Source organism: Mus caroli, unplaced genomic scaffold (assembly GCF_978045245.1).
Source record: "Mus caroli unplaced genomic scaffold, Mus_caroli_1 scaffold_18, whole genome shotgun sequence".
NCBI lineage: Eukaryota > Metazoa > Chordata > Mammalia > Rodentia > Muridae > Mus > Mus caroli.
Genome location: NW_028227273.1, coordinates 71,254,310 through 71,279,802, shown reverse-complemented (window position 1 = coordinate 71,279,802; position 25,493 = coordinate 71,254,310). Strand labels below are relative to the sequence as shown.

Genomic DNA, 25,493 nt, shown 5'->3' with positions numbered 1-25,493 from the left:
AAGGTAAAACATTTGCCACACTCATTACATTTGTAAGTTCTCTTTCCTGTATGAATTCTCTGGTGAATTGTGAGATGACTTTTCCAGGTAAAACAACTGACACATTCACGGCATTTGCAATGTATCTTAGTTAAGGACTTACTGCTGTGAAACACACTCCATAACCAAGGCAACTCTTAGAAAAGACAAGATTTAATTGGGGCTGGCTAACAAGTTCAGAGGTTCAGTCCCTTATCATCAAGGAGAGAGCTAGGCAGTGTATCAGCAGACCTGGAGCTTGAGGAGCTGAGAGTTCTACTTCTTGTTCTAAAGGCAAACAGGAGAAGACTGGCTTCCAGGCCCCTATGATGAGTGTATTAAAGGTCATGCCCAAAGTGACAGAACTGCTCCAGAAGGCCACAAATACTCCAACATGTCCACACATCCTAATAGTGCCTCTCCCCGGGTCAAGCATATACAAACAATCACATAGCGTTTCTCTCGTGTATGAGCACTTTGATGATATCTAAGACTCTTTCTGGGTAAGGAATTTGTCCCATTCACCTCTCACCTGTGTGATTTTTCTGATGTTTTCTAAGAGAGCTTTTACTTGAAGCTTTTTACTTGTCACACTCACTATATTTATAAGGTTTCTCTGTTGTATGAATTCTTCCATGAATCATAAGATCATATTTCTGGGTAACATATTTGCCACACTTACTGCATTTGTAAGGTATTTTTCCTGCATCAATTCCTTGATGACCTCTAAAAGTGACTTTATCAATAAAACATTTGCCACATTCACTACTTTTGTAAGGTTTCTTCTGTGTATGAATTCTTTCATGGCTTCTAACACTGCCCTTTTCAGTAAAGCACTTGTGGCATTCACTGCATTTGTAAGGTTTATTTCATGTATGAATTCTCTGATGACATATAAGGGCACGTTTGTAGCTGAAGCATTTCTCACATTCACTACATTTGTAAGGTTTCTCTCCTGTATGAATTCTTTGATGAACTGTAAGTTGGGATTTCTTGGTAAAGCATTTGTCACATTTACTACATTTGTAAGGTTTCTCCCCTGTATGAATTCTCTGATGACTTTTGAGACTACTTTTTTGGGTAAAGCATTTGTCACATTCACTACATTTATAAGGTTTCTCTCCTGTGTGAATTGTTTGATGTCTTCTAAGACTGCCTTTCTCAGTAAACCATTTTCCACATTCATTACATTTGTAAGGCTTCTCTCCTGTATGAATTCTCTGATGAACTGTAAGAAGGCATTTCAGAGTAAAGGATTTGCCACATTCACTACATTTGAAAGGTTTCTCTCCCGTATGAATTATTTGATGACTTCTGAGACTTCCTCTTTCAGTAAAGCATTTTTTGCATTCACTGCATTTGTAAGGTTTCTCTCCTGTATGAATTCTCTGATGAATTGTAAGTTGGTATTTCTGGGTAAAGCATTTGTCACATTCATTACATTTATAAGGTTTCTCTCCAGTATGAGTTCTCTGATGACTTCTAAGACTGCCTTTCTCAGTAAAACACTTTTCACATTCACTGCATTGGTAAGGTTTTTCATCTGTGTGAATTCTTTGATGAATAACAAGACTTCTTTTCCGAGTAAACCATTTGTCACATGCACTACATTGGTAAGGTTTCTCTCCTGTATGAATTCTCAGATGAATACTAAGACTGCTTTTGTGGTTAAAGCATTTGTCACATTCAATACATTTATAAGGTTTCCGTCCTGCATGAATTCTCTGATGACTTCTAAGACTGCTTTTTGCAGTAAAGCATTTGTCACATTCAATACATTTGTAAGGTTTGTCTCCTGTATGAATTCTCATATGAATAACAAGACTGCACTTTTGAGTAAAGCATTTGTGACACTCATTACATTCATAAGGTTTCTCTCCTGTATGAATTCGTTGATGACTTCTAAGATTGGAATTCTTGATAAAAGACATGTCACATTCACTACATTTGTAAGGTTTGTCTCCTGTGTGAATTCTCTGATGAACTGTAAGTTGATATTTCTGGGGAAAGCATTTCTCACATTCATTACATTTGTAAGGTTTCTCTCCTGTGTGACTTCTCTGATGTTTTCTAATTTGCGAGTAGTAGATAAAAGATTTGCCACAATGACTGCATTTGTAAGTATTGCCACCACAGTGGATCCTCTCATGTTTTTTAAAGCTTGATATATGATAAAAGCATTTACCACATTTGCAAGGATATTGTCCATAATGAATTTTGTAATGTAGTTTGAGCTGTGACAAATGCAGAAAGGATTCACTACAGTGTGTACATTTATAGGATTTCTCTCTAGTATGTGCTCTCTGATGTCTACTGACACCTGAGTACATGTTGAAGCATTTCCTATATTTCCTGCAATTGTGTGACTTTTTTCCACTACCATTACTTTGTTTAGTCATGAGTTTATGTTTTGAATCAAACAGATTTTCTTGCTCTGTAGTGTTAGGTTCTTTCTCTCCTATATGGATTCTTCCATTTTGACTAATGATGGAACACACATTCAAACAGTTCACACAGTCTTTGAATTTGCAAGGTTCAACTCCAGTCTTCCCAGTTTTGTTTTTGTTTAGGTTCGATACTTTGACAGACTCATGTTTATGTTTGGTTCTGGAATGTGTAATTTGTGAGGATTCATGAATCACTTTGACAGGCTCATTACATTTGTAAGACTTTTCTTGGATACTCATATGCTTGTGAACAATGTGCTTTGTACCTTGATCCAACACCTTCTCACATTTAAGAAAATTCTCTGGAAAAAAAAAAGTGTAGTTAGGGAAGAAAGAGATTAGTACATGAGTAAGAGATTCAATAATGGATATTTCTTTCAGTTCACAAAGAAAATTAAATTAGCAATTCTAAAGGAAAAATGTCTTTTCTAGTTCACAGTCATTAAATGGATGATCAGAAGAACCTCAAATTTGATCTATATTAAATGACTGAAAAATAAGAAACTTCTAATTCTCATTTAAACATTGTCCTTTGCAGAAGGTAGGAAAAAGAGGTGATCAAGAAAAATAATTTTGAGATAGAAACTATACGAATGATCATATTAACAAGGTCAACTAGGAATTTATTATGTAATTCACATTGACATGGAAATCACCATATATACTTCCTTCTGCTTCCAAAGTGCTAGGAAAAAGGACATGGTGTAACAGTAGTAAACATAGAGAGCACATGCCAAAAATACATAAAAACAAAATTCTGAGAAAAACAAATACTGTTATATATAAAATATTTTGCATTTTAAAATTCAGAAATGGGTAACACTGAAAAGTAAGGGCAAAAATTTAAACTTCCAGTTATTATATATGAAACAATATACTTCCTTTCTATAAAGGTGCAATATTCTTAGAACTTTGGAGTTTTGACTGAAAACTAGGTAAGGGTTAGAGATACAATACAGGATAAAGTACTTGTTACTATTCATTATTCTGTAAATCTCTAGATAGCTCAAAGTTTCCATCTACAAAAGATGTAAATTGAAAGGATTAATTTGGAATTCTACAAGAAAAGTATTCTCACCCAAAAACAATAGATTACTGTAATTCTCCATCATTACATCTGTATACAGTGCCCTCTGAGAACAGTTGAGACATTCCCATTCATCCACTGAGAACTCCACAGCCACATCTCTGAATGTTAACAGACCCTGTAATAAAAAATTACCAATTAACCATGTGATGTTGGACAAAAATGTTTCCTACTTAACGAAGACCCAAAGAATAAGATATAATTTGTGACATAGATTAGTCATGGCAAATATTTAAAGATAAGAGTTTTCTAGTAGAGCCATAAACATGTGTCAGAAGTTAATATACAGAATGACATACTATAGTCTCCATAGTCACATCCCTGCTCTTTATGACTTTGCTGATATTTTCTAAAACTGAGCAACAAAGAACAGATTTACCTCCATCAATGCATTTGAAAATTCTGTTTACAGATTAGACTCTATACTGTCTTTTAAAGTCCTCTAATATGTAATTTGTTTGCCAGAACCATCATGACAGTATACAACAGAATATGAAACCTAGTTCTATGAGATCTAATGCTCTCTTCTCTCAACATGCGAGAAGAATACAAACCACATATGCATAGAGTCAGGAAAATGTACCAAAATACATAAAACAAAATTGAAATTTAATTCTATTAAGAGAAGTGTCCTAATCTAGTCATAGTCTTTTGTGAATTTTCACTCTGTGAAACAGGACAGCAAAATGGTCTCACAATCAGCAAAGTTTTAAAAAATGTATTATACACATCTGAGGTCTAGGTGGAAGAATATTACTTGATGAATTAACAAAATCTAAGTGTCACATCACACATGGTCAAGTAATGATGAGCAACACTATGCTTCAAAATTCTACAATGTCCACATTGCTCAGATGTGGACACTAGCTCAATCTTTTCAGCAGTTTGTTCTGACATTCTCAGTTGATATCTTGGGGTCTAAGTACAATGTGGCAAATGTTCTAGAAAAAAAAAAATAAGTAAAACAAGGAATGCAAAATTCTAATACTAATCTATCATAAATTCTATTCTTCCATATATTGCTCAGTGATGCCACAATCCGTGTATATACAGATGCAAATTCACAAGCTTTTTTCTGAGTAACTGATCACTCCCGAAATATAATTTATATGGCAGACAAGACCTTTCTTCTTCACTCATATAAAAGAACACATGCCTGTTTGATGTCAAAATTGGACAACATTATATTCATTGAGCGTCAACTACAATAGATTCCCTACCAGAATTGCATGCCTTCAGTCTAAGGAAATGTATGTCCTCATGCTCTAATATCGAGGGAAAGTATACTAGAACAAGGTGGTGCTATAATCATTTTGATTATCAGAAATGAAAATGAAGATAAATCACAGAACATAAATACTTTAGATGACATTACCAGATGTAGATAATTAAATTTTTGAATGGGTTCAATAACACATACAATTTTCAAAGACATGTGGACGTGTGACTAACCTGGGGTGTATTTACCAAAGAAGCAGTCATTCTTCTTGTTGCTCTGCTCTGAGTTTCTGTCTTAGGAACAAAGACTGGAATTCCTGACAAAATTTCACAAAGTCAAAATTAATAAAACTCCCCATGGAATATACCAAAATATTGTCCCACACACTAAAATGATCAGGAATCTTGTCAACATTGTCACAGGCAGGAGAGCCTGGAACGATATGTTTTGTGTGGGATATATATAAGGGCAGTTTTAATTATGAATAAATGACACCACAAATAAAACCTGCCTCAAGACATACATGAAATACAACAGGGATAATTGGGATAAAATTTTGCATAAGGAGGGAGAGGATAGGAAATAATGAGGGTAACCATGCAAGCTCTCTTGGGAGTTCAAGATGGAAAGTCCACTCTTCAAATTATAAGTGGTAGAACGAGGGAGGTACAAAGATGGATGAAAGTAAACTCCAGGAGCTTTGTAATGGCCATAATGGCAAAGAAAACAAAAAAGCAAATTCTGTATTGGAATATTATGCCATCAAGATCCTAACAATGATGATGAGTGAAAAAAATCAGGAAAATTACTAGTGAATATATTTGAAAAAAATTCACTCACAACTGTAAGATATACAAAAAGACCTTTGAGAGCCAGGAATAAATATAATGCTGTCATGAATTTACAGTATATATAATTCCATTCAGAGGAGATTTGTGGCAAGCATCAGGATGTTAAGAAATTATTAGCATAGCATTACATAAAATTTCAAGGGAAATAATCATGACATTTTACAGGGCATGTCTTCATGATCCTTGCTTGCAACATACAAGCTGAGTAACATCAAATTTAGTAGCAAACCCATCAATACTTTCTACTCCAGTGATGCTGTGTTTTAATTTTAGAAATATTAAATGTAGGAACAAAATGTGTTCCATGACTTAATTCTGACCCTGTCTCTAACTGGAAAGGTATATTTCTCATTTCATGGATGTTGAACAAGAGGATATTCTGGCATGTAAACAATAACCTTTTTTTACATGCATCCACTATTAAGTCCAGGGATTCTATATTAAAATCCAGAAGTTACAGTTCCTAAAATACTGAGCTACTTCTGAATAGACATCTTTCTGCACTATTGAGACTTGCACTCAAAGGTCACTATCACTTATTTAATAAGATCTGCTTCAAATACCTATGTATATTGTTCAGGCACTGGGACTCCTGATTTGTAGAAGACCATGGCAGTCTCTTCTACTATTTCCTGGGATAATTTGCCAGACATATTCTGCTGTTCTCACAACTAAGTGCTGTAACAACATACATCTATCTTCCAACTGTCTTCTATTCTTTAATATGAGCAGGGGGTTAGAAAATACAATAGTTATAGATATTTCCCCACATTTTTAAGTCAGCAGAGAATAGAGTGATACATTTTAAAGCCCTGAAAGAAAGTAATTTTCAACTGTCACAGTACATTCAGAAAAGGTGACTGGTAAAATTGATTTTTAGGAAGTGTATTGGAATGTAGTCAAAAAATAAGACATGTTTTCATACAAGGATCTACCTACACTCTAAACAGATGAAAATATGCACAAAAGAATCAGACATGAATTATCCATGAGAACAAAGGTAGTAGTAAATTTCATGTGAAGAATAATGAATATGAGAGAACTGGGAAGGAATCATCAAGTCGAACAGAAGGAAGCACTTTCCCAAATAAGGAAAGTAGAACAATATGAACCATAATTCAGCAGCCACAATGACTAAAAACCTTCTGGATTAAAAAGCCTAAGAAATATAACCTCAGTAAGAACAGCATTTCACTCACCTATATTCAAAAAGACTTTGCCACAAAATCCCTAGTATGAGTTTTAACAGATTAAACACAGGTCTCCAAAATATAGAGTGTATTTCTCAATCTTGGTTTCTAGTTCAGAAATAAGAAAAAATGTACATTATTTAATTGACACTGTACCAATTCAAAAGCTCACATTCTTCTCAACTGTATTTTATATAGCTTTAATTTAGCTACAGGGGGGTGGTATAATAAATAATGATTAGGAGGACAAGCTGTTCTTCCAGAGGACAGGGCTTCTATACCAACAAACAAATGGCAGCTGAAAACATAACTCTACTTCCAAGATATTCCATGACCTCTTCTACCATCTATATACATAGTACATGGGTGGTACACAAACATCCATGAAGAACAAATATTCATACCCATGTAACAATAACAAGAACAACAACAACAATAATAAATGAAAGATAATAATAATAAATGAACACACTACAAAATAGGTGTAAAAATAGGCGAAGCACAGAGATACTTAATAAAGCAAAATACTCAACTCTACCTTTCAATGATGGTGTGATTTAATACCTGTCCAGAAAACACCAGCAGAATCCTTTTTGATTGCAAAATGCTTTCTTAATACTGATGAACACAGGATTCAAAAATTTGATTCATCAGATTTCTATGAATATTAGGATAATATCCCAGTGACTATAGCTTAAAAGTCTTCAAGAGCCCACCAAAATGTTCATAAATATGTCCATATTTCTTGGTTTTGAGGGACTCACCAATTAGAATTCAAAATATATTCAATCTCACACTAGCTGACTAGAGTGCCTAGCATGAAGAAAACTAATTAGTGGCTGGAAAGATGATGCAGTGGGGAAGAGCAGTTACAGAAATTCTACAGTACCTGGGTTTGAATACTAACACCAATATCCTGGCTCACAACTATTTTTCATTTTATTGTCAGATAATCTAATGCTCCATGTGATCTCACAGGAAGCAGACACATGTTTTCAATAGAAATGCATTAAGTCAAAAGAGCCATACACATAAAAGAAAATAAAAATAACAAAACAAAAAACAAATATAGCCAAGTATGGGGGTAGTGGTGGATTATTTTAAACTCATTATTCTGGATCCAAGCTAGGAATGACTGTTATTTGTTCTTATACTTGTGTCAATAAGTAATTCTGGTGTTTGTGACAAGAATACAAAAATAACCACAAACCAAAGCAAAGTGCAGGAAAGGCAAAGTACATCCTTATGTTAACTCCTTGTGGGAATAGAAACTAGTGCAAAGTGAACAATTACCCATGCATACAACCACGAAAGGCCTACGGGAAAAATGAACATTTGTTCGTTATCACGTTTTCCCAAATCTCAGAATAGGAGGAACATATATACCTAAGGAGAAGCTAGAATGCCAAATCTTAACATTTTACAAAATAAGCAAAATTGGGAGGAATCCAATGTCCTCAGGAAAGAGACATGGGTGTCCACTATGTCCACAATAACTTCGTATATTAGACCAATACTTACCCAGGTTCAGCAGCAAAGCAAAAAGTCTTAATGCAGAAGGATAAGTAGATTCATGAGAGCAACTTATTCCAAATTATAATTAATATAATTCTCAACTTCAAAAATTATAAAAATTCCATAAGAAAGGTCAGGTCTGATAACCCTTGACATAAGCCATAAATGCCAAGCTCTAAATAACTTGGTGTTTTACATATCAACAAAATGAGGATGAATACACAGTAGACTACTAAAACTCTCCATAGTATTTTTAAGTATCACAAATGCATTGTTCATAGCATCGCTAGAGCAAAAAATGCTGTGCCAGGTACAAAGGGAGGAAAGTCACCAACGACCTTAGCCAAATGTGGACCCCCAGAACCAAATTACCATGCTGCCTGGTATGGTATATCTGTAAACTAATGCAGCATTGGACCGTGACAGGTACCAGGAAAGAACAGTAACAAGTTGGTTGGTGTCCCACTTTGTCTTCGCTAAAACTAATACTCTCAAGAGTATAAGTGACCTCTGGTATATTTTGTTCATGAGAAAAAAAAAACTTTCTGCATATGAAATTTTTCAGTAAAATGTATTACACGAACTTAAGATAGTCAGAATTTATGTCACTTTCGATTGCTAGAAAGTGGGGAAAGTTTGGAAGTGGTGACAGAAGTATATAAAACACTCTGTTTAACTGAGCAGATTTTATATATTCATTGGCTGATCCTGTGTTTCAGCCTTGCACAAAAAAGTTCTTTCTTGGACCACAGCTGGATGTTTACTTTCCCAGTTTCCAAAACCACTGTAGTAGTGTAAAATCAGTTTTTATATAATGGAATGCTTTCTGTTTAAAATTTTGGCAAACTACAGCAGACAACATATGTACAATTCACCAGTTAAAGTAGAGTAGGCCATTGACTCACAACCCTTTGCTATTTGTACAAATACTCACAGTTGGTTTACTTAGTTCTGTTCAAAACATAACCTGGAGCTGCTTTCATCCTGTCTCAGAGAACATTTCCATGCAATGTGTAACAGTTAATTCAGGGACTCATGACTAGTGACATATGGAGAATAGGTGAGTGCTCCCTGTATTAGCATGAAGAAGAAATCTATATAGGCTGGTTTAAACCCCAAGAAGCAACACAAGTGGGCACAAAGATTGGGTTAGCAGAACAATAGGGAGGTTATCTATGGAGCACACAATACACTACTGTCAGAGACCATACCATGAGAAAGCAAGCCCTTCACAATCTCTCACCCTGACAGGCCAAATGTCCTCGTGCTAAGAGCTCGTTATCATTCCCTCCTCCCTGTTCCCTTCCTGGCACCTAAGGCTGTAAAAGCTGAATTATAGTCCCCTCTTCCCTATCTCTTCCTGAACTCCCATGCCATCCAAGGACATGACTTACACCTGAGCCCGGCCTGACACCCCAAGGCTGTTAAGGAGGATCTATGTTCCGGAGATAAGATGCAGAGTGCCCGCCGCCTGGAGCCTGACTTCGGCCCTCATGTCAGCAGATGCCCGCTTCTTTGTAAAATTCCCCCTCGACCCCTCCCTATTCCCCCGCGATGTATGCTTTAAAACAAGGCACCTCAGCATAATAAAGGGAGACCTTGATAGGCACCCTTCTTGGTCTCTGCTTCTCCTTCCCTTCCTCCCATTTTCTTCCATGTTTGCGGCCCCCCTCGCACTCACGAATAACTGAATCCTGCGGGACGGGATACACTACAGACTGTAAATACTCAGGAGAAAACTAATTTTATAAGAAAGGACATGGAGTACACAGAGCATCCCCAGCTACATAGGGCAGAGCCTAGATTATCCCAACTGTGACTTGAGATATATACAGAACCAAATGATCACCAGAACATGGACCTCTCAGCATAGTAGATATACAGGCAATAGAGCTGTAGATCCAGAAAGACAACCATAGTAATGACCATGTGAGTATCACTAAACTACCACAAGTATGTTACCTAACAGGCAATCTCGTCAACCAACGGTCACAGGAAAAGTATATATTCAGATAAAAAAAATATGAACAGGACTTAATTCTTTCCCAGTATCTAATGATTCACAATCTGTGATTCCTAGAAGAGTTAGCTGATAAAAAGAATGAGCAGTTTAAAACATACAGAAGAGTAAAAATCAAAATTATGAAAAAAACCCATAGAGCAGATATACTATGCTGCTATTCATGGAATGATACAGTACAGAATGTGTAAAACATAAACAAAAGGGGCATGATGCAAATAAATGAGTTCAATGAAGAAGCATATGATTTGAAATGCTTGTGCTAGAAGACAGTTCCGATGGATAATAAGCATATATTAAAAATGCTCGATGCTGTACAGCATGAAAAAATGCCCACCTAATATGCACTGAAATCCCCTCTCTGCTATGTCAGTGTCCACATTCAAGGTTCTCTACAATTCCTAGAGACTAAAGATAGGAAATAGAGAAAATATGTCAGTTTAATCCAAGTTACTTCTGCCACCATGATGGCCAGTGCACAGCTATTTTCAAAAACCACAGATGTAACAATCTATATGAGATTCAACTATATTACATATGTGGTTCAGTATGAAATGAGTAATTATAGTACATTCTTATAAAAAGGGAATTAATCATTGACCAACAACATGCATGTGAACAGAAAAATAAATGGGATATTGAAAAATACATATGTGACATCTAAACACTGACAGCTTTCATGTTCTCATTCAGATAAAGCAAAACAATCAAAAACAGACTTTCTCTGAGGTAGGAATTCTAAACAAGCCATTTCACCAGGAATGGAGCATTTCTGCATAATACAACAAAATGCTGAGTCTATATGAGATTTTGAGGAACTACTGAATTAAAAAAAAAAAGACTTTCAGAAGAACAAAACAAGGTTTTGAAATCCGTTGAAATTATAGCAATGAAAACAAGAGAATTGGCTTAAAGAAAGGCCACGGGTGATATCAATGGGAAATCATTAAAAACAGACTTAAAACACTTCTGAGATTCTAAGTCTTGAGAACATCATTTTAGGAAAGGGCAAATGTGATCATTAAAGAATAGAACCTATAGGGACTACAAAAACTCTCAAAGGTAGAAGTTCCAGAAAATAAACCTAGAGATACAAATTTTCCTGATTTTACAAGAGGCTAAACATAATGAAAATCATTTGTATTGATGTGAAGACAAAATGAAGAGATGAAAAGAATGGGAGTGTCATTATTATCATGAATAGTAATAAATAATCCACTTTAGAAGACTCTAGAACAGCTTTTCCCAACCTGTGGGGTTTGATCCTGGGAGCGAGTTGTGGGCTGAGTGACCCTTTCACAGGGATTTTCTAAGACCATTGGAAAACACACATTTCCAGTGGTGTTGAGAACTGAAACATCCCTCCTCTGTTCATTTCCAGTATGGTCTGCTCATATGCAGACATATACACATACACATACCCGGAACTGAAATAAAGGTTGCAGGACTAAAGTGGTACAGTCTTAGAAAGATTGAGAATGATGGCTGGAGAATGATTTCTAGAGAAACAAAATATGGCAAAAGCATTCTTATGTCTCCTTCACACTTTCATTATTATTAAGTTTTCTCTTTGGAGTTTGAATTTCACATGATAGGCACCAGTGTTTTTCAACATGTTTGAAGTACTCTGTATTTGCACATGCTGTAAATTGAGGTTAGCAACAGCTCTCTGGAAATTAAGTTATGGATGTCTGTCAGCCTCCATGTGGGTGCAAGGTACTGAGCCCATGTCCTATTTTAGACAAGTAAGGGTTACTTGTGAAGGTAATACCCAAACAATTTACTATGCATGGAGAGGCTAAGTTGGTTTCTATAGAGAATCATCAATCAACCCCCAGGATCTAGTGTCTGACACTGAAAGGTACTTGACAGGCTTGCAAAAGAGATACATAAAAACAAACTCAACCACAGCAGGTTGTTCTACCATCAGTCCTGCCTGTAAAGATGCTAGGGAAATGGTGACCCAAGCCTCATCAGAGTAACCAACCTATGTCTGATTTGATTTAAGGCCCATTCAATGAGAGGAATCAATCCATCACACTGCTTGGGTGATCACCAACTAAAGACTATGCCCCAAATACAACTGGCATAAAGAAAGGGAAAGTAATGATAAAATGATGCCTAATGATGTTCTGCAACACGCATACATCAGTTCCTTATTTATTCTTTACTGGAGAGGTTGCCAATTAAAGCAAATAGGAACAACTAAAAAAACCCTACAGCCAGCTATTAAAAAAAACAAGAGAACTTGGACCACCACACACCTCTAAATGAGCTGTCTCCATCTGTTCCATTCCCTTAGACCTCAGGGAACAGAAAGAAGAAGAGGCAGAAGGAATCCTCATGACAAAGGAGACACAGAACACCTAGAAAAAAAGGCCCTTTAAAACAACTGAGCAAAGCTTACAACAACACTTACAGATTGAAGCAAAATTCACAAGGCCTACATAGGTCTGTACCAGGTTCTCTTCATATACACTATAGCTTTCTGTTCCTATTTTTATGGAAATCCTTAATGTATGAATGTGGGGCACTGTGATGCTTGTGTCTTCTCTTTGACCTCTTTTATTGTTCTGCTTGGTTGGCTTATTCATCCTAGATATGATGTCTTTTTCTTTTATCATATATGTTATTTTGCTGTGCTTCATTATTAGCTATCAGAAGCCTGTTCATTTACAATGAAATACAGAAAGGGCACGGATCTCAATGGGAGAGGAGCAGGACACAACTGGGAGAAGTAGAAGGATGGAAAAATATATTCAGATTTTATTGTATGAGTTGAGAATGTAGATTTAGTAAAGTGAAATTAAAAACAGTAGTGACTTTACAGATATGAATAGATGATGGAAGTGGAAATTAGAAGTTTCTCCTGTATTGTATAGGTATACCTAGTCTAATTACAACTGCATAGGAAAGAACATAGCAGTTTATTTTGGGTCATATGAAAATAACAAGAAAGTTTTCAGACATTAGTCAACCCAGTGTGGTTAAATGAAGAAAACAAAAGGAATGCATGAACCTGGCTTACATTTCAGTACATAAATGCACACACACAAGAAGAGCAGTTATTACAATGCCTTACAATATTCTGACTAACCAGTGTAAAAGATCCCTGTCTAAAGTCAGAGAATCCTGTAATTGTTTAGTCTGGGAGGCTGGATGTTCCAATAGCTGTAGTATATATTGCAATCCCAAAGAACCTGGCTTTAATGTCAGTGAATGAATAAACTTTTCACCCCCAGCAAGAGAAATAGGAAGAAGTGGATATATTCCCACATCAAAAGAACTGAATTAATATTCTATACATAGTTGAATCAAGAAAAATTCCTCACATAAGTGTGCAGTCATTTAGGTTAGAGTTAATTCCAGTAGTACTCATCTTGACAACCAAAAATAGCAATTACAGCCTATAATAGAGTCTTGTTTTATAGTTTACAAAGGATTAAATGTTAATGTGCCTCAACTGTGGCATTGGTATATCAATGATGATGAAGCAAAGGTAATTTAGGTGGTTGGTGAGTGTTCACTAACCACCAGGGGACTCCAAACATCTGTACAGACTCCTGATGTCAGGATTAGTTATTGCCTGAATCAAAGCTCCTCTTCCTGTAGATGCTTCACGGAAAAATCGAAAGGCCAGAGCCAGAGGATGGGGAAGAATGCAGTGAAAATACTTTTGGGCTGAATATGCATTTGTGTTCATCTGCACAACTAATTCCTGATGAGATTGGGACGGTGGGGCAATGGGCTATGCACAGGAGCCTGATGTCCAGGAGACATGATTGAAAGCCTGCCATCCCATGTAGGTGGGAATTACCACCCATCAGGTTCTCCCGGGGTTCAAGATCTAGCCTCGACTGGAAACCAGGTGGACATCTAAGCCACTGACCCCACTCGATGGGGGGTGAAAAAGGGGCAGACCCCAAAACCAGGGGCCCTGGGGCAACATCCTGTGCCCTGGGGTTACAGGAGAGAGGGCAGAGGGAGAGAGGTTCTCATGCATGCAAGAGTCCTTAGTCCGGGCCTTGACTGAATCACAGGAAAGCCTTCTATCAGGAGATTAGAAATGGCTCATTAGGAGAAAGCCTATCCCATCATCCAAGCGCAGTGGGCCTTGATAAACAGAGACAGTTTATGGCTTTAGAGCTTTATTGTAGGAAGGCAGGGAAGAAGGAGAGAAGGTAGAGAGAGAGAGGGATAGACCGGCCATGGCCAAGAGGAGAGAAGGCAGAAAAGGAGAGAGAGAAGAAAGGCTAGAGTAAAAGAGAGAGAGAGAGCAAGAGAGAGAGAGAGAGAGAGTAAGAGGAAGAGAGGAGAGAAGTAGAGTGAGAAGAGTAAGAAGAGTAAGGGGAGTAAGAGAGTGAGGTGGGGCCAAGGAGCCCCTCTTATGGTGGGCTGTTATCTTTACTGTTGCTAGGTAACTGGGATGAGTTTAGCCTGAAGGTCAGAAGCTTAGGACATTGTCTACGTGACTAAAAGCCATGCTTCTCCTGTGGGGGCTGTAGGGGCAGTAACTTCAACAGGAGCCAGACATCCAGGAGACATGAGGGAATCCCTACAGTGCCATGTAGGTGAATTATCACCATTCCGGGGTTCAGACCTCAGCTCGACTGGACACCAGACTGTCCGTGTATAGCCCAATGCCCCACATGGGAAGAACAACAGTTTATCAAATCTGAGTGAGAAAAGGGGCCTCTAAGTCTACTAAATGTCTACTGACAGTTCAGAGCAGAATGTGGAAGGTAACATTTTTCCAGTGATAGAACCAATAAGCAGTTGCCCAGAATTCAATAAGCAACCCTCCACCCACATTCAGATAGATAACTTTAGATTGATGCAGAGGATCTCACTCAAAGAAAAGATGTGAAAGAAGACTGGATACATTTCATGTCTGCAATTGTATTCTTCATTATGTCTATATATCCTTTTAATTGAGTTAATATCAGGTCCAGTATCATAGAGTCACATTTCTGCCCTCCTTAGCAGGTTTCCTGCTCCTGCTCCGTAGTATTAACACCCCACATACTCACCCTTCCAATCAGAGACTGGAAATTCTACAGTTCAAAGACAGACAGGACTACAAAAAGAAAAACATGGATCAAGGAAAAAAAAGCAGATGCACCTTTACTTGTTTACCTATTGTTGGGAGAGGGGCCCAGCATTACCAGACCCCACTACTCAGTTACATATTCAGGTGCTTCTCTCAGTCATTCTGTTTTGGTGTGTCATCCTGTCCTGTATCCTTATTTGGAAGAAAGTTTGTTTGTTTGTTTGTTTGTTTGTTTCGGGTTTTGTTGTTGTTGTTGTTGTTCTTTTGAGACAGGGTTTCTCTGTATAGCCCTGGCCGTTTTGGAACTCACTCTGTAGACCAGGCTGGCCTGGAACTCAGAAATCCGACTGCCTCTGACTCCCAAGTGCTGGGATTTCAGCCACAGGGGGAGCCTCTATTTCTCTTGCTTTCCTTCATTCATCTTACCCCAAACTTGCTAATAGACCATTTCCTCCTTCTGGTCACCCAACGTACTGGTTCCAACATTTCTTTGACATCCTACCAAGGTGGAACCCCCTAAGTGGGATTTTATAAAAGTCTGCACCTTTACTTGTTTATTTATTGTCGGGAGAGGGGCCCAGCATTACCAGACTGCACTACTCAGTTACATATTCAGGGGTGTTTCTCTCAGTCATTCTTTTCTGGTTGTGTCAAACTGTCCTGTACCCTTATTTGGAAGACATCTTCCAGACACAGGGGGAGCCTTTATTTTTCTTGCTCTCCTTCATTCACCTGACCCCAAGCTTGCCATCCAACATACTAGTTCCAACATATTTCCTTTGGCATCCTTCCAGGTGGACCCCCCCCCCCCAAGTGGGATGTTATAAAACTCTGCAGAACAAAACACTCTTTGCATTTACATAATATTTGAGTTTGGGGTGTCATTCTTCAATGAATCATTGACCATGATTATACCAGCCCTGAAGCATCTCTGACCTTGGAAGTTGTAGGGCTGCTAGGTTATGGTTCCAGTCACTGCACTGCTGACTGCTGACTTTCTCAGGATACCAGGCTGGAAAGTTCTTCTGAGGAGAATTGTCAGTGTTTTAGAAAGAACAATGCCAGGGTAACCAACACCTGGTTAGGGATCACATGGTACAAAAGGAATGGTGGATATTTCTGTCTGGCCTAGATCATTGAACAGCTCTCCTAGACCCTCCCACTACACCTAGCCTAGTTCTGGTCATATGGTTGCTCTAAACACTTTGAAACCAGGAACTTTCCATTTCTTAATTTCTGTGTAGAGTCCATCCAGCTTTTTTCTTTTCTCTGTTGTAGGGCAGCAGGTGTGGAGGAATAAAGGGAGTGGGAGAAAACTGGCATCCCGCCAGAGTTTTGGTGCTCTGGGCCCTGGTAGGTGTCTGGCTGTGGGAAGCTACAGACCCCAGGCCATAGGGGGTGGACAAGGGGCAGTCCGAGGTCTCTGGGCTTCATGGAGGCAAGAGTTAACAGGTTCTCAGTCTTGGGCATCCCAGACACCACTGGACACTACAAAAGAGCTGAGAACAAAGTGGGGACCCAGTGAGTGGCTCAGCTAGCCTTGGGGCCGAAGAGAAGAGAGGGCAGGGAGAGAGGGTGCGCTGGGTGGTTGCCACGCGGGCAAGAGTCTTCTGACAAGTCCATGGGTGGAGCGCAGGGAGGCCTTTAAGGGAAAGCCTATCCCATCATTCAAGTACCTCAAGCCTTTATGAGCAGAGATGGTCTATGGTTCTAGAGCTTTATTGTAGAAAGGCAGAGAGAAGATAAAAGAAAGAGAGGGCCCAGCCATAGCCATGTGGACAGAGGGGGGAAGGGAGAGAGAGAAGGAGGGCTAGAGATGACAGTAAGAAAGGTGAGACCTTAAGAGAGAGAGGAGGGGCCAAGCAGCCCCTTTTATAGTGGGCTGGGCTATCTTGCAGTATGGCTGTGGGGAGGTGCATCTAGAATGCCAGGAGCTTAGGGCTTTGTCTGCTTGACTGACAGTCACTGAATTATGGAGTTGGGGGCTCTGTGGTGTAAGGCAACTGTCTCTGGGAACATGGCTCACTCTTCTATCCCTAGTAGAGTGTTCTACTGGGTATACGAAGCAAGCCTTGCTCAACCAAAACAGACTGCTTTTCATGGTTCCACACTCTGTCACTCTCCAGATCCTGGGAGTATCCTCACCATGTGGAAAACACACCCCAGATCAAGCTCATTTCCCAACCCCCCAGCTCCTCAGACCTGAGAGATTCCAGGGCCACCAGGCTGTGGTTCTTCCATCTATGTTGGTGAATCACTTTCCCAGAACTGCAGCCAGGAAGCAATCTGAGAATTTCTAGGTTTCCCAGAAGAACTAAGCCCAGATATGCCACCAGGAAAGGAAGGGAAAGGTGAATTTTCCTATAAACCCACTCACTACACATGTGTTTCTGGTCACATGGTTCCCATAAACCCTTTCAAACCTAGCCCTTTCTCTTCCTTAATTAGTTTTGGAGTGTTCACCACTTTTTACTTTCCCAGTCACTCTCCTAGTCCTCCTGAGAGTATCTCTCATCCACCATGACAAGTTTCTCCCACTTCAACTCAGAAATTGAGGGAAAGATTAAACAAGTACTGGCCCAGTTTGAGACCTATGCCATGTGAATTTATCCCTGACACTGTTAAGGATTTTTCTGTTATTCTTGCAGACATGAGCCTTGCATAACTGTCATCTGAAAGGCTTTACCAAGCAACTGATGGCAGCAAAGGATGAGACCTAGAGCCAAACACTACATAGAACTTGGGGAATTCCATGGAAAAGGGGAAGAATCAAAGGAGTCAGAGAGGTCAAGGATACCACAAGAAAGCATACAGAACCAACTAACCTGGGAACATTGGGGCCAACAGTGACAAAGTGGGCCACCAATACTAGTCTATCTACAGCAAAACTTTAGTTGATTTTGAAATCCTGGCTGAATCCTTTCAAGGTTTTCAAACTATCTGTGCTTTCTTTGAATCCCATATATACTTAGGATTACTTTGTTCATAAACATATTGTTCAGAATCTTTAGGAAACAGCAACCTCATCAATTGTGTTACCATAGTGTAATGATAACATGCTAGCTGTATATTCACATGTCATACATACACTTTATGATTCTATTTGCTGTTCTGGATTGTATGCATGTTGATTACAGATGTTAGTTCAATGTTGAAAAAATGGACTATAATTAGCCATTTTGTACAGAACCACATGGGTGATATACCTGAACTTTTAGTGAATTTTAGCTTGTTTAGTTGTAGGGAAACTGAATATTCACTTGTATGATGACTGTGGTAAGATGGATTCCCAATGACATTATGTCTTTCTGCAGCTTTTTCTAAAACATTCGTTACTAGAGGGCCTTGAGTGTGGACACTGACCAGGGAGAAGTAAGATTCTTCATGCACATTACTTGAGAGTTTTCTTCTTGGATAACAATATGTGACAGAAAGAGTCCAGACAGATTTTTTTCAGAGTCAATCAGTAGGAAATATAAGATGTGTGTGAACTATGATGAGTGATGCTCCCTGACCAGAAGTTACAGGTCCTGGAGTATCCGGTATAGTTTTTCAGCATCTCTCATTTCATTATGTTTCTTGTAAAAAGAAATTTGGAGGATTATTGAGCACACATAGAGACAAATACACTAATCAGGTAAAAGAGTGTTCTATCTGTTATTGGAAAGGAAATCATTTTGGGTGTTAATTCTATGGAGTAGCACCATGGAACCTGGTGTAGAGAGGCAGAGGTGTGACCCAGTGATGCTGGAAGCTATCCTGACTCAATTAAGAGTTTCTACAGAGATAATGCAAAAGGCAGTTGTAAAAAGTGAATATATCAGGTCTACTCCTTTCATATATTTTCTTTGAGTGGGACCCCATGAGTCAAAATAAGTTACCTGTCTGAGCAATGGTGGGAGGGTACTTATTGCATCCAGCCTACTCATTACTGGATTCATCACTCTCTGCTATGCCCTATCAGTGGACATCTAGGGAAATTCCCAAAAATACGGTCCCCTTCTCTCAGGCCTGATGAAATATTATGGGGCCCAATCTCAAGTTTTCATCAAAACTACAGTATAAAAACCTCAAAATATTGGCAAAAAAAGACACATTGATCAATGAAATGAATTGAAGCATACACATAAATATATAGGGCCACCTGATTTTCGACAAAGACACCAGAAATACAAAATGAAAAAAGGTAGCATCTTCAACAAATGGTGCTGGTCTAACTGGATGCCTGTCTGCATCTAGAAGAATGCAAATGGATCTATATTTATTGTTATGCCCAGATCATGGGGTCCCCACTGACCACCAGGAATCTAACACATATGCAAAAGCAAAGAGTCTTTATTCAAGCTCAAGCTTGAACCCTCCAACATCTCCAAGGCACTGGATGGGTGTGGAACGTCCTGAGCTGGTGAAGCCTTTTCTTATTATCACCTTTACTCTAGGTAGGACAGTTTCCAACTTGGCAGTTACACAATTTTTTGACACTTGAAAATTGTAGCTTGGCACATTTCTACTAGGCAGAAATGATTTCAACTTTATAGGAATAGTAATTGCTAGTTTAAGCAATCTATTTTGAGGTTTTTTTTTTAATTCCAGTAACTGAGTTCAATCTAAGAGCAAGTTAAATATAAAATGGGGCCTAAAAGTAAAGTGGAGTTTGAACATGTAAGCAGGCCCCTTCACCTATAACCCAGTGTAAACCTCAAGTGCAAGTGGATCAAAGACCTCAATATAAAACCAAACAGGATGAATCTGACAAAAGATAGAGTAGGGAAGAAAAGTGAACACACTGGCACAGAAGAAGACATTCTTTAAATCACAAGGAAAAAAGTAAGAACAACAATTAATAAATGGGACCTTAGAAAACTGAAACACATCTATAAGGCAAAGGACACCATCCTTGGACAAAACAGCAGCCTAGACAGTAGAAAAAAGATTTTATCAATTCCACATCAAATTGAGAACTAATATCCAAAATATATAAAGAACTCAAGGAACTAGATGTAAAAAAATCAAATCATCCAATTTAAAAATGGGTTACAAATCTAAACAGAGGATTCTAAATGAAGAAAACTCAAACAGCCAAGAAACACTTAAAAAATGTTCAACACCCTTAGCCTTCAGGAAAATAAAAATCAAAATCACGTTGAGAACCAATTTTGTACTTGTCAAAATAGGCAAAAATTAGTAATACAATAAAAGCTCATGCTGGAGAGGATATGGAGAAATAGAAACACTCCTCCATTGTTGGAGGGAGTGAGATCTTGTACAAAAACCAAGGAAATCATTGTGGCAGTTCCTCAAATTGATGGGAATCAAACTACTTCAAGATCCACCCATAGTGCTCTAGGGCATATACCCAAAGGACACACCAACCTACCCAAGGACCATGTTCACTATATCTTTATCCATATAGCCAGAGACTGGAATCAACCTGCATAACCTTCAAAAGAAGAATAAAGAAAGAAAATATGGTACATTTACACAAAGGAGGATTACCCTGCTATTAAAAGGATGACATAATGCTTCATATATAAAGAACTCAAGAAGTTAGACTCCCAAAGAACTAAAGCCAATTAGTAAAATGGGGTACAGAGCTAAACAGGATTCTCAACAAAATGGCTGAGAAGCACTTAAAGAAATGCTCAACATCCTTAATCATCAGGGAAATGCAAATCAAAATGACCTTACATCAAACAGAATGGCTAAGATCTCAAACTCAAACAACAGTACATGTTGGCAAGGATTTGGGGAAAGAGGAACACACCTCCATTGCTGGTAGAATTGCAAACAGGTACAACCACTTTCAAAATCAATCTGGTGGCTCCTCAAAAAAGTGGAAATAGTTATACCTGAAGACTCAGCTATACCACTCCTGGGCATATATCCAAAAGATGCTCCACTATATCACAAGGACATATGCTCCACTATGTTCATGGCAGCCTTATTTATAATAGCCACAAGCTAGAAACAACCCAGATGTTCCTCAACAGAAAATGTGGTACATTTACACAATGGGATACTACTCAGCTATTAAAAATGAAGACGTCACAAATTTTGCAGGCAAATGGATGGAACTAGAAAATATCATCCTGAGTGAGGTAACAGAGACCCAAAAGGACATATATGGTATACAATCACTGATAAGTGGATATTCGCCCCAAAACTCATAATATCCATGATACAACTCACAGACCATATGAAGCTTAACAAAAAGGAAGACCAAAGCGTGGATTCTTCAATCCCACTTAGAAGGGGGAACAACATAATCACAAGAGTCAGAGATAGGGAGAGACCTGACTGGGAGGGGGAGAGGAAAAAAATGGTGGGTGGGGACAGGATCAGGTATGGGAATAGATATGAGAGAAATCCAGAGAGTCAGGAGAATCAATAGAAATATGTAGCAGTGGTGGACCTGGTACTTTCTCCTGGGATATGAGAGCCTTCCAAGAGCTAATGGGGAAGACAGTAGCCGAAATGCCTAACAGTGAGGTCTTGACTCTGCCCACTTTCCTGGGTCTGCTGTTGACCCTAGCTGCTACAAACCTGTTCTAGCAGAACGGATGGGCCTGAGGAGACAGGCCCACTGATGTGGCATCTTGTTTGAAGTGTAATCAGACACTGGTTGTGTGTTAGGCATGGAGGAAGAAGGGATGAAGGGAGCTGGTCCCCAGAGCTTAGAGCTACTGCCAGCTGGAACAGCTGCTCCTTAGCAGATGATTCACTGGTGGAGGCTGGAGAAAAGGTGCAGGAAGGGAGGCAGCAGCCTGTCTTGCTGTGTCATCACTAGCTTGGCCTGGATCTTACTGAATGCCACCTGCTCATCATGGGCAGAGAGGGCCAGAGTGAGAACTGCTCAAAAGAGCAAGATGATGCAGTCTTTCTTCGCTTTACAGATTGCAGTGTGCTCTTAGGATGTCTGCAGAGTTTGTATGTGCATTAGGGGGAAGACATGTAGATATACTCTTCTCCTGACTGGCCGCTGCCCAGGTCTTGGCCATCATGCAGATTGGGTAGAAATGGCTGGTGAGAAAGGAGTGGAGAGAGCAGGACTCCTGGTCTCCCTGTTCCCCAAACTCCTTGACTCTCATTTGTAATTGTATATAATTTCCGTGGTTTTGCTCCATTTTCTCATGCTGTCATCCTTAATCAGAAGTCCATGTAGGAAGGGGACAAAGCGGAACATCACTGTATAGTTTCTTCAATGTCCCAACCATGTTGTACATGTGTGTGTATACACACACACACACACACACACACAATTGCTAAGACTCAAGGAAGTTTTTACCGATTTGCTGTCAAGAGGGTTGGCCACAATTATAGCAGGTAAGAAGAGAAGCAAAACAAAGAATATCAACATTTGAACAAAAGTTTCAAAATACATGAAGCACTCATTGACAGACCTATAGGAAGCAGACAGAAGGCGAAGCAGATAAAGTTCAATGTCCACCATTGAGAAAGATGACCATGAGCAACATAGAGCACTAGTAATGAGTAGCACACCTCCAGAAAATCATCCACACAACAGCAGAAGATGCACAATCTTCTCAGACTTCAAGCAGCGTTCTCCAGTGTGGGCATGTCACAGCAAGTCATCAAGGCCAGGTGGTACAAGCCTTTTATCCCAGCACTAGAGATGCTGGGGCAGTGGATCTCTCTCAGTTAAAGGGGAGCCTTATTTAGAAAGAGTTCCAGAACGGCCAGGACAACCTAGACAATGTGGCTCAAAAATCAACAGTAACAACAACATAAAAGTCTTCACACCTAGTAAAGATTACAGTTTAAAAAGTGTCATCCCTAAGACCCTGGAATGCTGACATCAATAAAAGAAGAACACATAAAAGACATGAATACTGAGTTACTGCTAGCATGTTCTCACTCAAACATGTGAAGAAATATAAAAGGATGTTTTTAATATTTGAAATACCAAAATCATACTGACATTTTGAAATACAGAGAAATTCTTCTGAAAATTCATAAAATGAGAAACCAAAAAGAATTTTAAAAATTATGACAGAAGGATCAAACTGAAGGGTGATTTCAAAATATATTAAAACTACAGCAGTGCAAAACATTGAGAGTTGACAGGAAGACAGACGACAGTAGAGACCAAAGGGAAGGTAATATAGTCAGAGTTTAATACTAGCAGAGACATTAAACAAATCTTATCAAAATCCTGCTGGCATTATTTTAGGAAATGGAGAAATTAATCATAAGAGAACTTAAAGGAACTATAAAACGCTCCAAAACTCTAAGAGCAGAAAAAACTAAGAGGCATCTTGTGTTCTGACTAAACAATATATTAAAATGATGAGGAAAACATTTAACATTGGTAAGAAGATATGATCAGTGATGTGAATGGGAAAGGACAGCATCCCTCACATACAAAACCAAATTAAATTATCTTTGGCTCTGGGTATTAATTCTCACATAGAGAGTATTCTACTACATACAAAGGGAATATTATGATATTTAGTCTCAGTGCAATTATCTAAAAACAATTGAAATGAAATAGGATCTGTTGGAACCAATTCCATGTTTTCTTCCCACTGTCAGGTGAGCCTGCCCACCCCAAGTCTTCCTCATTCTCTCTAACATGCCTGGATCCTTTGCTACACCTTCTTCTCTTCACCATCGAGGGCTCTTGGTTCAGACTCACAGGTGAGCAGGCCTGCCTGAGGAGTGGGACACCTGCATATGGCAAAGAGTCTTCAGAAAGCACCCAGAAATTTTCATGCAACAAAAATAAATAATATCTCCAAACAGATAAACACGAGAGAGAGAAAAAAATGTCACAACTAAAAATGTCTCCTTTCCCGTAAGGATTTGAATGTACTCTGTAAGATGTGAGACTCACTCACACACAGCTCAGACATATGCAGAGTCATTCTACCAGGAATCCTGGGGAGACACTGGGGAGACTGCAAGAAAACTATTGTCACCCACAGAAACCAGACTGCTGCACTTGTCCAAAGAGAGATCTCTGCGAAAATCCCTGTCATCAGGGTCTAGGCATTCCCACTCCTCCTACAAGAAGTCCATGGTCACAGCACTGTATGCTAACAACCCCTAAAATTAAAAAACAACTGTTTGGCCACACGTGCTTTTCTTCAACCAAGGAGCCAATTTGTGATGCAGTGAGTGATTATAATTATTCAAAATATGCTTTCTAAAACTTTAATCTACTGTGGGTTTTCTAATTCTACAAATAGTTTGGTCTGATACACTCCCATGGAGATACTGTGTTTGCCTAGACCTTAACATACAAAGACACGTTTCTGAATGCTGTACTTACATCTTAAACTGAAAACAACTCAGACGGAAAATCCTTGGGCACTAAAATGTCTATCTCTAAATGATAACGTTTACAGCAATAACGGTTGTGCTCGATAAAGTACATTTTCCACTTTAATAATATCTGCACTATTTCTTCGAATAAATGTAACATACAAAGCTCGCAATGCGGATACCTATTAAACAGGGCCAAAGGCGTTCTCAATAAGCAATTAGTAAAAGAACTGAGTTAGAAAGCACGGAACTTACATTCCTGGAGCTTTGTAATTGACACAATAGCAAACGCAGATAATGCAACTGCTCTGCCAGATTTTAGCAAGAGTGAAAAAGCCACGATAAACCCCAGTTCACAGGACCTGAAATTTCCGGATAACCACAAGATATCCCAAACACAGTTGTGAGGGCGCCATCCTTAAGAGCAGATGAGGAAAACACCCGTTCTGCTCCAGTCTGGCAGCTCCTCTGACCTGGTAGGTTCCAGTGTCCCCGTGCTGCAGCTCCAGACGCTGCACTGCTCACTGCTGCCTCTCCCAGGCCCACAGCCAGGAAACCGGGTCTGAGGAGAGTTTCCCGGGGTCCAGGGAGATCTAGGACACCGGTTCTCTCTGGGAAACCAGCCCACGGTTACGGACCGCGTAATGCATTCACGTAGGAAGTGGAGTGAGGATTTTCCTGTCACCCGGGGCAGGAAATCTTCCTCAATCTTTGGAGCAGCTCCTTTAGACCCGCCCACCACACCCGGGTTCCTGTGACGTGCCTCCACTGAAGACTATCAACACCTAGTTGTTTTTGTAGGATCCACCCA

At 39.0% G+C, this 25,493-nt stretch overlaps 1 protein-coding gene across 1 annotated transcript; it reads right to left on the bottom strand.

The window, feature by feature from the left end:
• Positions 1-76: 76 nt before the first annotated feature.
• Positions 77-25,312, bottom strand: LOC110312541 (uncharacterized). The gene is made up of 5 exons (XM_029470865.2): positions 24,938-25,312; positions 6,822-6,920; positions 5,005-5,087; positions 3,544-3,670; positions 77-2,767 (listed from the first exon to the last, which is right to left on the bottom strand). Exons 3-5 carry the CDS (start codon positions 5,032-5,034, stop codon positions 888-890), a joined length of 2,037 nt encoding a protein of 678 aa, XP_029326725.2. The 5' UTR covers positions 5,035-5,087; positions 6,822-6,920; positions 24,938-25,312; the 3' UTR covers positions 77-887.
• Between the last annotated feature and the right edge of the window lie 181 nt (positions 25,313-25,493).

Excerpts from the sequence above, each read along its gene's own strand:
- LOC110312541 (XM_029470865.2), bottom strand. The coding sequence starts at position 5,034 with ATGACTGCTTCTTTGGTAAATACACCCCAG. Across the intron at positions 3,671-5,004 it reads CTTTGGTAAATACACCCCAG|GGTCTGTTAACATTCAGAGA; the intron begins GTTAGTCACACG and ends TTTTTATTACAG. Across the intron at positions 2,768-3,543 it reads CAGTAATCTATTGTTTTTGG|AGAATTTTCTTAAATGTGAG; the intron begins GTGAGAATACTT and ends TTTTTTTTCCAG.